The sequence below is a fragment of the Lissotriton helveticus genome, chromosome 3_1 (genome assembly GCF_964261635.1).
Source record: "Lissotriton helveticus chromosome 3_1, aLisHel1.1, whole genome shotgun sequence".
NCBI classification, from domain to species: domain Eukaryota; kingdom Metazoa; phylum Chordata; class Amphibia; order Caudata; family Salamandridae; genus Lissotriton; species Lissotriton helveticus.
Genome location: NC_136061.1, coordinates 939,556,792 through 939,569,762, shown reverse-complemented (window position 1 = coordinate 939,569,762; position 12,971 = coordinate 939,556,792). Strand labels below are relative to the sequence as shown.

Below are 12,971 nucleotides of genomic sequence, written 5' to 3'. Positions count from 1 at the left end.
TTGATAACAATCTTTATTGCCGTGCGCCTTGACCACCTTGTTCGGTAGGTTCGCGCATTGAAAACGACCATGTTCATGTAATGTAGGTCCTGGGTTCGATTAACCACTCTTACTATTCTTGACCACATGTTTTTGTCAATTGGTAAATTCATTTTTGTCATTAGGTGTGTCGATAACTTCAGAGTATGTAAAAAGTTTTTTTTGCTTTTTTCCGAAGAAATAAGCTGTAGAAATGAACCCTTTTGAAACGCAAAACCGATTTTGAGCAACGAGGGGCTACCTAGCAACCGTAGTCTTTCTTCAGTTACAGTTACCGAGCCTTGATAGCTCTCTCTGTTGCTTTCTGTGGCACTTCCTGGTTACCAGAGACGCGCACAGACGCTGTACTTGAGCCCTCCATAAAGTGTCCATTCCGATTCAGTCGGGTAAGTTTTACTGGAAGACGCCGTGTGCGGATATATTTGGAATCACCACACAGGTGTTCATATCAATGACCGGCTTTTATCCATTATTCCCATTTTGTAGATAATGATAGCGGATTGTTCCGCCTAAAGTCCTGAATGCTTACGCCTCCATCCTCCTTGTTGGAGGACGATCGTCTTGATTTTCCTAAATCCATTTTAATTCGAACGATTGGGTAAGCCTTTGAACGTTACGTTCCAACTTTGTTTATAAGCGTTGTGTAACAATGGTGTCCCATTAATATGACTGCCCCTGCTCTTCCGTTTTACAGATACGGACAGCAGATTGATCTTTTGTGACCAATTCTCCAACAATACAGGTAAACTCCTCATCGGCCTTTAATTCCAATTCACGGTCTGTTTAATATGTGTGTTAGCTTTTCCTACACCGGGAATGATCATGATTAGACTCTCTTAATTATACAGATTGTCCACGGACCCCGTGTTGCCACATCTGACACCATCTGCCCCGCCAATATATCAGGTAACCAGATGAATGTAATGTTCTAGAGCGTAATGTGAGCTCATCCTTAGTATATATTCCTCAGTTTTGTAGTAACATATAATTAACGCTATGTGCGGCTTTTCCGCCAAGTTTTTTTCGGGACTCTAAATGAGACCGTTTTGAGTAACGAGCCCTTTTCCCCTTTTTAAACCTAGGAATCAGCCCCTGTCCTACCCCTTCCTACCCGTCCTGACGAAGACCCGTGCAGTAAGGATCCACTATCCTACAACTTCTGGGTCGAAACGTAGACTGCTATCTACCTTATCAATTCCTAACAAGAGCATGATGTATACAGCTGTTTAGGAATATGTTTACTATGACAATGTCTTGATTTGTGCTTGTTTTTTGTTTGGCCTTCTTTGTGGGGACCATTAGCATTTATTTACTGTATTCACGAATTTATGTGTATATTAGTAATTTATGATTAGTGATTTACTACTTGTCATTTTCACCTTGCACCCCTTCCCCTTCCCTGTGTGGGCAAAAAGAATTTTGTAATGCAAATGCTTTGATACACATCAATTAACCATTGAATGGTAACAAAAAGTACAGTGAAAATAAAAACACTGCACTTATTTAATTTAATTTTTGAATAATGGTGTTTGTCCAATATATTTGCAAATATCGTAAATAATCCTGTGTTTAGTCAGGGACCCCTATGCTTATAACGGTGCCAGTCGGAACCGGCACATCATCCATATGGAGGGTATTTTACGCCGTCCGGATTATGATGTCGGTTTCCGGCAGCAACTTTGGGGGCCTCTAGCAGGGCCCCCTTCCATTTGAGGCCTCCGGTTGGGGCAGAGGGGGCACCTATGGTTTCCCCCTGTTGATCCCTGCACCAAGTGGCAGGCACCATCAGGTGCCTGCCACACGGTGCAGGGGTGAACACAAACTCCCTTTTCTGTATGGGAGCTTGTGCTGCAGCCAGTTTCCAAAAGCAGCACAAGCTCCTATACAGAAAATGGGAGCTTGTGACCACACCATGTGCGGTCGCATCAAAATTAGGTGGTCGGGACCGCCGACCGGAGGTTGATCAGACCCGTTTTCCATGACAGTGTCGGACAAATGCAAGTCTGTCTGACATCGTAATAGGCCCCTAAGTCTTCAAAGGTGATGGGAGAAATGTTTGCAAAGTGTCTAACCACTAGTAATCACTCGGGGTAGCATTCCAACTTATAATTTTTTGCCCACCATTTCACCTCAGAATAGACTTATGCAAATCAGTGTTGGATCTGTACCAATAAGAACAATCCAGTCTGAACAGGCAAGCCAGGTTGTCTCTATTCTAAGAGTAATGTTTGCAAATAGTGTAACTGCTAGCAATCACTAGGGGTAGCATCCCAACCCATCATTTTTTGCCAAACAAGCTATCTCAGTTTAGTCCCAGCCATATGCAAATCAGCGATGGGCATGCGCCATTAGAACAGGAACACAAGCAACCCAAGACCGGTTTCGATCTATATGGGCGTCTTCAGTCAGGTGCAGCTTTGTTTCAGTGGCACAGTGAGCATGGGACGCACGTCTGGGTATACTCTTGGCTACTTAGGGTGTTACATCAAACACACAAAACGTGATAAGAGGACTGGCTGCAAATAGTCTAACCGTTGGCACGGGTTTTTTTTCTGCTCACCATGCCCCCTGAGGTTAGCCACCTATGAAGTGTTTAGGAATGATGGGACTGGAGTGTAAGAATAAACACAAAAGGGGCTAGTCACAAACTGCATTTGATAGTACATACTACAAAATACTATTCTCAATGCTAGGTGCCTTTCCTATACCTACCTGTGAGGAGATCAACATTTGACTGTTGGATTGCTACACCTTTACATATACGTTTTAGTAGTAAATGTGGGAGGGACACAAGGGAGTGACTGCAAAATGGGGAATACTTAGAAATAAATAAAGAGGAGGGGCTAAGGGAAAAGTAATTAAATTACTTCTATTAAAATGCATACATCACTTTTAATAATTATTACTGCATAATAAAGGTGGGAATTTCCTTACATTTAAATGTCAGAAAATAATTTAAATGTAATCAATTTTATTTACATTATTTAAATATTTATTTCAAAATGAAGTTAATAGTGCTCTGGCATTTCTTTTAATTTAGTACTATATTTTAAATAGATATATGAAAATAATTAAAATTCATATTGATATATTTAATATAAAAGTATTGTAAATATTGTTTCAAGTTTAATAAACATGTTTACTTTTTTGCTATAGCTTTTCATAGGGAGACTATGCAGTTGGGCCAGAGTTCTCTGCATGGTAATAAATAGCGAAAAATAAAAACGCTTATTAAACTTGAGATATAAGTTAAAAAAATGTCCATGATAAGTATTATTGTCAGATAATTGTATATATTTATTTTAAATAATGAACTAAATAGAAAAATGCTACAGCTCTAGGAACGTAATATTGAATTAAATATATAATTAATGTAAATATAAAAAATGAGTCAATAAATTAAATTGTTTTCATGAAGTTTAAATTAAAAAAATTAATTCACTCCGGAAGTAAAAAAACAACTATTTTATTATGAATTAATAAGTACTAAAAGTGATGTATGACATGTATTAAAATTAATATGATTATATTTAAGAAAATGTACTGTTATATTATTTTTTAAAGGCAAAAATGGGTATGAAAATATCACAGAATTCCATTTTAAATATGCACAATGTGTACACATTATTTTCAACTTTTAATTATATTTATTTATATTTTTAACAGTATCAAATAATGTAATGCAATTTAACTTTATTTACCATATGATTTTATTTTAAGTTCCTACCTCTTATTTTCTTTGGGAAGGGGTTGTACTAGCAGGGTGTGGCCATGTGGGGTGCTAGACTAACTACTATTTGGTTTTTGTTTTTATCAGTAACTTACACTTATAAGTTAAGCTCCACCCCCTTTTTCAGAGGCAGGAGACTTTTAAATAACTTTACACTATGATTTTGTGAATACCCAAAAGTAGTAAAATAACTCAAAAGTGTAATAGTAAATTATTTTAGTGAAAAGCCCTGAAATTACTCATCCGCAGTGCCACCAGTCTAGTACTCACTGCTGACAAACCAAGAAAAAAGGGAGGGAAAAGGGGAACCAGAGAATGAAGAGGAGGAACAGAAGTAGGACATTGATGACCAGACATCGGAGGAAGCCCAGAAAGACCAGAAGGAGAAGGAAAAGGACCAGGATCAATGGCCAGAAGCCAGATACCCCAGGAATATGACCTGGACGAGTAGAACTAGGAGGACCGGGAGGACTAGGAGAAGGGAGAGGACAATACAGGAATAAAAGTAGGAGGAAAGGACCAGGAAGAAGAGGATGATCACCAGGAGAGCCAGAACTACCAAAACCAGGAATACCATGAATACAACGACTATGTCCACCAGGAGGACCAGGACCACCAAGAGGACCAGGACCACCAGTAAGGCTGGAAATAAGAGAATCAAGATTAAATGGATAAGATGAGGACCATGGGGAGGAGGAGGAGCGGAAGAAAGACCAGTAAGAGTAGAAGGATGTCCCAGATCACCAGGTGATTAGTGACAGAGCCATGAGGAAGACCAAGATAACAATGACCAGAGAACCTGTAGAATGAGGACCTGAGAACCAGAGCTATGAGAACCAGGACCAACATCAGGTGAAACACAGACAGGGGGACCAGAATTGGGATGATTAAGATCAAGGATATTAAAATTGAAAGCAGCAGGAGGAGGAGGAAGAAACTCAGGAGAAACATGAGAAGGAGGACAACTGGAAGGGTTGCAGGACTAGGACAAACATGAGGAGCAGGACTATCAGGAAGAATATATCACCATGGGGGACCAGGATTCTAAGTAGGATAAAGTGGGGGGGTGAGAAGGAGGTCCAGCAGGAAGAAGATTGAGACCATCAAGAGACCTAGGAGTATTGGAGCCAAAACGAGAACAGGAGTGCCAAAATCATGAGGACCAGGGTGAGAAGGACAGTACCTGGTGGATCTGGAGCAGGGGGACCAGGAGGTTTAGAAGCAACTGGGGCTGGGAAGCTGAGAGAAGGGGGATGATAAGTTGTAGAAAAAGAAGTAATAGCAAAAGGAGGACGTGGAGGGTAAATCGACCAAGGATGAGAACCTCTGAGACCAGGACCACCACAAGGAACATGACTACAGGGAGGATCATAACTGCCAGATGGACAAGGATGAGGAGGACAGCCCTGAAGATGAGAAGAAGAAAGTCCTAGAAGAAGACACAGATGTCCGAGAAGGGCCAAGACCACCAGGAAGACTAGGAATATTAGGATTACCTGAAGAATCAGGCCAACGAGAGCCTGGATGACAGTACCAGAAGGACATGACAACTGTAGAGGAGATCTGGAGCTTGAGGAGGAGGAAGAGGAGGAGGACCACTACGAGATCTAGGAGTGCTAGAATCAATATGATGACCAAAACCAGGAGGACCGATTTCTGTGAGGAACAAGGACTAGGAGGACAAGGAAGGCCAGGAGGACCAGGAAGACCAACATAGAAGGGAATGAGGAGGATCATGACAATCAGGATGTAGGAGAGGATGACCAGGAAGACCAGGGTGTGAACCACCATGAGGACCAGGAACACGAGGGCCAAAAATTCACAGACCACAATGAAAACTAGATGACTGGAACAAGGACATGAAGGGAAAAGGAAGAGAAGGACCAGGAAGAGAATGAAGATGACCATGAGGAGGGCCAGAAACACCAAGAGAACAAGGACAGAGAGGTCACAAGCAAGAAGAGGACCGGAGGGAGGCGGACCATAGTAACAGGTCCAGAAGATCAGGACCAAGCGGGGGATCAGGACTGCCAGGGGGACCGTGGCAGGATCACAAGGAGGACAAGGTAAAACAGAACAAAGGACCAGGATCAGGTTGACCTGTAGGAGTTTGACTAGGATGATGAGGAAGAGGACCACAAAAGGTGTAGCAAGAGAATGATGAGGAGGGCCGGGAGGAGGATGAAGAAGAACACCAAGTGAATGCACATAAGGACCAAAAAGATGAAGACAAGACCAGGAACAGATGTTAAGGACCACAAGGAAGAAAATAGCTTGAAGGCTTAGGGGGACCAGTGCCATTAGGACCAGAAATACCAGAACAACCAGGAGGTTCAAAACTGGACCAGAAATACCAGAACAACCAGGAGGATCAAAACTAAGACCATGATAGGCAGCAGACACAATGAATATGGAGGACCTAAAATAGGAAGACCAACAGGAGTAAAACCAAAAAGAGGACCAAAACCACCAGGGCATCTATTAGGATACCCACTAAGTTAAAGAGGCTACTTCCCTTAAAATATTTCTTAATCAAATAAGTAGCCAGAAAATTACATTAAAACACCACACTTTAAACCATACCTCTGATGAAACCTTGAGAGTGAAACTCATGCCTACTTACAAGAGTTCTTTTCAGCTACTGATAGTTCTACCTTCAGTCGTTTCACCCTTCCATCTCTCTATTCTTCATTCTCCACCCATTCACCCTTCCTTCTTTTTTTTAGCTTTTCTTTCTTCCTTTGACCATTCAACCTGAATTCCCTTCTTTCATCCTTACGTTGCCTTATGCCATTACTTTCACCCTTTTTTCTTTCACCCTCTCTTCCCTTCATCCTTCTTCCACTGTCTTTCTCGCCTTCTTCCTTTCTTTTCTCTCCTCTTTACTTTTTCTTTCTTACCTTTCTCTTTCCCACATGCTGTATCTCTTTATCTTTTTGTGCAGTCCTTGATCACCAGCCCTCCTCTCTGCCATGGTTTTACATTACAAGGTATTGATGAGCTTTTGCATGCAAACCTGCAAGAAGAGAAGGCCAAAAAAGAGCTAGCCAGCATTTTAGTGTGACCTAGCAGCCCATTGGACCCAGCTGTAACCTCCACTGTAGCTGCAACAGCGGGGGAACTCACAACGAAACTGTTCTTAATTATATGTGTTTGGCCATGACCCCTTCTGCTTAAAGAACTTTACACTGCAGTAAATATTTTGGGGCTTATTTATAAGACTTGTGCGCTGCTGTAATGTCATTTTTTGTTAACATTGCTTTGGCGCAGAGTGCAGAGCCATGTCTAAGAGGCCACCAAGAGCCACCCCGGTGGCATTTCATGGCCTTTTAGATATGTCATAAGGCAACGCAGCCCAAGTCGCTAAGTTGCCTCACACTGTATCTGGGAGCCGCGCTCTGGGCATTGCAGTGGGTGTTCCCACTTAACACCTGTGGTATTTGACAGACTCCCAGATTTACAACACAGCATAGATCTGAGGATGTGTCAAAACCATGCACCTTCCCAGGGGAGTGCCCCTTCCTGCACAAAAACAATTGTGTCAACAATGCATGCAGGCATCCTTGCACCATGGTGCAACGATGCCTGCATTGGCGCTAGCCACCAATTTGTGCACTGGCACAAGCAGAATGGGCAGGAATACGCCGTATTTCATTAATACAGCGCATTCCTGCCCTTTCGATTTGGCATAGGGCAGCACAGCAAAAATACTTGAGGCGCTGCCCTATGCCAAATCTTATGCCCTTTGTTTTAAGTCACAGTCTTTTCACAGATACAAACCACCTTCTGTCTTTTCTTACTAAATGATAAAAAACATTCTATACATGAGGAAAAAAAGAAAGTTCTGTGAAATTGACTCTGCAAAATGCAGAGCAAGAGATGAGTCTGGGTAGATCTGTGCCCACCCTTGGAAGTAAATTACGGGTAAGTATGAATCACAGGTGCTTACTGGTTGGTACCCCTGACACTACGCTTGCTACCTCTGATGGCAGAGTCCAAACATGTAGCTGCAGGCACAGGGATTTACAGGTCTCTCAGAGCCATGCTCATTGTATGTAGTTCCCAAACCTTGCCCGTCCTCTAATCTCTCAGCATCAAACAGGAGGCTGCTGAGGAGATAGTGCTAATTCTGGGAAAACATTGCGGAGATTCCGGCCCAAGGGTGATGGCTCCCCCATGACTGTGGGGCCTTCGCCACGAGTGCAGAAGACCTTTGTGAATTAGACCCTGTGTCTTTAGAATGCTCACACCTCATTTTTTTGAAGGGCTAGTTCGGCTGCCAAGGTAGAACCCAGTGGCATTGGGCACTTCTTGAAGTTAACTGATGGACAAAATGTATTAAGGTAAGTAACTTGTAATATTTTGGTGTCTGAATATTGTTTAGTTTGTGACACATGCAGTGTCATAATGTTTTCTGTGATGGCACATACTCAGTGCCAATGCTTGACAGCACCTGACTGTGTTTCTCCTTTTTTCCTATTCTCCAGGTTTATCCTGAACGAGTTCCATAAGTCAAACTTTGAGAAGTTGGTTCTTTACTGTGACAATTACTTGGAGCTCATCCCAGTGTCCTTTGTGCTAGGTAAGGACATGGCACCTGTGACCTTTCCTATAGCATACATTCTTCTTCACATATAATAAAAAGCCTTTTGCTCCAATCTGAGAAATGCTTTGTTGGTTCTGTCATCAGCTGCCGGCGTAGACACCAGGTTATGCAATAATTCATATATGGGGGTTCATTAAATGTGGCATGACCTGGAAATGAAATGCAAGATGAGAATTGGAAACTCTTATACCTCCAGGCTCCACACAGTAATGCAAAGACGTTACTGCTATTGAAATAATGTGATTTTTTTACTGCCATCTATGTCACTTAGCACTATTACTTAAACAGATAAGCTCATAACATATTTTACTCATAGATAACAGACTTTTGATCATGAATGAAACAAGCATGGCTCTCATTGTTTCAAAATGTTGTCGCTTTGTGTCACTTAAAAGTACTACTTAGTATATGAGGAACATACATCTCACTGTCCAAGAGGTAAACCGACTTTTAAATATTTAGCTATCTATTTGATTTGCACCAGCACTCGCCAAGCCAAACACCAGCAGCAGTCACCTGAAGTGCATCCTGCTCAACACCCGCTCCGTCCACAGACACGCCGTAGAACTCTGGAACCTCCTCGACACCACAGCCCCCGTCGTTGCCTTCCTCACCGAGACCTGGATGAACGCCTCCTCAGCGCCCGACATCGCCATCGCCATCCCGGAGGGCTACAAGATCACCCGGAGGGACCGCACCGCCAACCAGACGGGAGGAGGCATCGCCATCATCCACAGAGACACCATCCGCATCACGACCAACACCGACGACACCCTAACCACCGCCGAACACCTGCACTTCCAGATCCACACCAACCCGAAGACCACCCTCAGAGGCACCCTGATCTACCGACCCCCGGGTCCACGCACACGATTCAGCGAGGACATCGCCAACTTCATCAGCCCGCACGCCCTCCCCTCCGCCGACTACATCCTCCTGGGGGACCTCAACTTCCACCTGGAGAACAACAACGACCGGAACACCATCAGCCTGGTCGACAACCTCGCCAACCTCGGACTCAAGCAACTGGTGACCACCCCCACCCACCTCGCCGGACACACACTCGACGCCGTCTTCTCATCCAGCAAAGATGTCACCTTCAGCCACGCAACAGGACTCCACTGGACGGACCACAGCTGCGTCCACTTCACCTTCAAAAGAACGACGATCCACCACCAACAGCAACAGGTTGCCCGAAGAAGCTGGAACAAGATCACAGCCGACCAGCTCACCGCTTCCCTGAGCCAGCACCCTCCCGCCAGCTCAGCGAACCCCAGCCAGGCCGCCGACAACCTCACGAAGTGGATCAACAACTGCGCGGACGAACTCGCCCCTCTGAGAACACCACCCAGCAGACCCTGCAGCAGAATAACACCATGGTTCACCGACGAACTCAAGAGCTCCAAGAAGAACTGTCGAGCCCTCGAGAAAGTCTGGAGAAGGGAGCCAACCACGGACAACATGACCACCCTCAAGATCGCCACCCGTAAACACCACCAACTGATCCGCGCCACCAAGAAAAATACATATAAGGACCGGCTGGACAACAACGCACACAACTCCAAGGAACTCTTCAACATCGTGAAAGAGCTCTCCAACCCCAACGCCGGAAACAATGACATCACCCCGTCGCAAGACCTCTGCAACTCCCTCGCCTCCTACTTCCACAACAAGATCGCGGACATACACAACAGCTTCAGCAAACAACCAACGCAAGCCACAACCACAACAACGCCACCCGCCACCACCCTCCGCACCTGGACTCCGATCAGCACCGAAGACACCATCCAAACAATGAACTCCATCCATTCCGGATCTCCGACTGACCCCTGCCCTCACCACGTCTTCAACAAGGCCGACGCTGTCATCGCACCCCACCTGCGGGACATCATCAACACTTCCTTCGACACCGCCACCTTCCCTGAGAGCTGGAAGCACGCCGAACTCAGCGCTCTTCTCAAGAAACCCACAGCAGACCCCACCGACCTCAAGAACTACCGTCCCATCTCGCTCCTCCCGTTCCCGGCCAAAGTCATCGAGAAGACCGTCAACAAACAGCTGGCCGCCTTCCTCGAGACGAATGGATCCCTCGACCCCTCACAGTCTGGCTTCCGAGCGAACCACAGCACCGAGACCGCCCTCATCGCCGCCACCGATGACATACGAACTCTGATGGACAACGGAGAAACAGCGGCCCTCATCCTCCTGGACCTCTCCGCGGCCTTCGACACTGTCTGCCACCGCACCCTAGTACAGCGCCTTGGCAACATCGGAATCCAGGACAAGGCACTGGAATGGATCACCTCCTTCCTCGACGGAAGAACACAGAGAGTCCGCCTACCACCGTACAAGTCAGAGGCCACCAAAGTCATCTGCGGCGTCCCTCAAGGGTCCTCCCTGAGCCCCACCCTCTTCAACGTCTACATGAGCCCCCTCGCGGCCATCGCACGCCAACACAACCTCAACATAATCTCCTACGCCGACGACACCCAGCTGATCCTCTCCCTGACCAACGACCCCGCCACCGCCAGAGCCAACCTGCACGAAGGGATGAGAGAGGTAGCCGAATGGATGAGGACCAGCCGCCTGAAACTGAACACGGACAAGACGGAGGTCCTCATCCTGGGCTCCTCGCCCTCCGCCTGGGACGACTCCTGGTGGCCCCCCGCCCTGGGCACCGCACCCAAACCGACGGACCACGCACGCAACCTGGGCTTCATCCTGGACTCCTCCCTCTCCATGACCAGACAAGTAAACGCCGTCTCCTCGTCTTGCTTCAACATCCTGCACATGCTACGCAAGATCTTCCGGTGGATCCCCACCGAGACGAGGAAGACGGTCACCCAGGCCCTCGTCACCAGCCGACTGGACTACGGCAACGCCCTTTACGCCGGAACCACCGCCAAGCTCCAGAAGAGACTCCAGCGGATCCAGAACGCCTCGGCCAGACTCATCCTCGACATCCCCCGACGCAGCCACATCTCCGGACACCTGAGAGATCTGCATTGGCTCCCGGTGAACAAGAGAATCACCTTCCGTCTCCTCACCCACGCGCACAAAGCCATACACGACCAAGGCCCGAGCTACCTCAACAACCGGATCAACTTCTACACTCCCAAGCGCCTCCTCAGATCAACCAGCCACGCCCTCGCCGCCGTCCCCCGCATCCGAAGAGCGACAACAGGAGGAAGGTCCTTCTCCTACCTGGCCGCCAAGACCTGGAACTCACTCCCGACCGACCTACGCCTGACCCAAGACCACCTCTCCTTCAGGAAGAAGCTCAAGACCTGGCTGTTCGAGCAGTAACGGCACCCCCCCCCCCCAACCCAGCGCCTTGAGACCCTACGGGTGAGTAGTGCGCTCTACAAATGACCTGATTGATTGATTGATTGATTTGTTGTGTTTGTATAGCGTTCACACTGTGAAATGGCTGTTTCGGGACAAGGAAATAAAACATTATTGTAAACCTCTTCGATTCCTGGATTTGAAGTTTCACTCATGCCCAATGGGCCACAACCTATAATTTATCATTGATACACCCATTTGACCTTTTAGATCATCACGGATATTCATATGATAAGAACCGTGCACAGGGGCATAGCTTGGTCAGTAAGATTGGTGGGGTGTGACCATCACATTTCCCGACCATCACTGTGGCATATAATGTCAAAATACATTATATGACAAGCAAGGCGCATGAGAGGGGTTTAAAAGGCAGTGGAAAGGGAGAGGAATACGGACCAATAGGAGTACTAAATAAAAGAAATACAATATTTTGAAAAATAAACCTTTTTAGGGCTTTCAAAACAGAGATGAGAGTGTGTTTTGTCAGTGTGTGTATGCAAAGATCACAGGTGAAATCCGGCAGATACCTCACCATACCCGACTGAAAGTACCTGTACCCAACTATTCATTCGAAAATACATTTAATAGGTGGGGTGTAACCAGGCCCGCTCGCTTATCAGAACGTCCAGCGCAGGCGCGGAATCCACACCGCGCAGGCGCGTCGAGCAGGCCGTGACGGAACCACTCCGTCATCAGCATAGCGCGTCCGTGGCTGGTGACGGAGCGGTTCCGTCACCAGCATGGGAGGGGTTAAACATTCTTCCGGTACTGAAAACGACAGAAGGGACACAATGGAGCACAGAATGGATGGAGAAAAACGCAACGATATGACAGATGGTGATAAAAGGTAAACAAAGGCAAACATACCAGGTTAAGCATTCCAACACATCTCTTTCCATAGCACACTTGCAATAGAAATGATGGAACAAAGATTACACAAAGTCTTTTAAATATCCGGGCTCTTAACAATTATCTTACTTCTTCTAACTTGGTTTTAAGGGCTTGTCAACGTTGTTTGTAGGAATCTTTGCAGCATCAACATCCAAACCAGCAGAATTCTTTGCGAAATGTTCAAAATATGATGAGCAATCTCATTTGACTCATTCAAGGGATGGGTGGAAGAGTTTCCTTCCTTTGCATGTCACATCTGTGATTTCATCACCACCTTCCTTTCCTTCACACATTTATGACATAATGTCAATCTGTTCAGATTCCACCACATGGCAATATCTAATCTAGCATATGTCCTTT

The 12,971-nt window shown here is 46.0% G+C and overlaps 1 protein-coding gene across 1 annotated transcript in view; it reads left to right on the top strand.

The window, feature by feature from the left end:
* Positions 1 to 12,971, top strand: part of LOC144824805 (bestrophin-1-like) — a 319,634-nt gene that overhangs the window by 45,459 nt on the left and 261,204 nt on the right. The window contains exon 3 of the mRNA XM_078683807.1: positions 8,257 to 8,351. Within this exon, the coding sequence (XP_078539933.1) occupies positions 8,257 to 8,351 (95 nt within the window). The remainder of the gene's footprint in view (positions 1 to 8,256; positions 8,352 to 12,971) is intronic.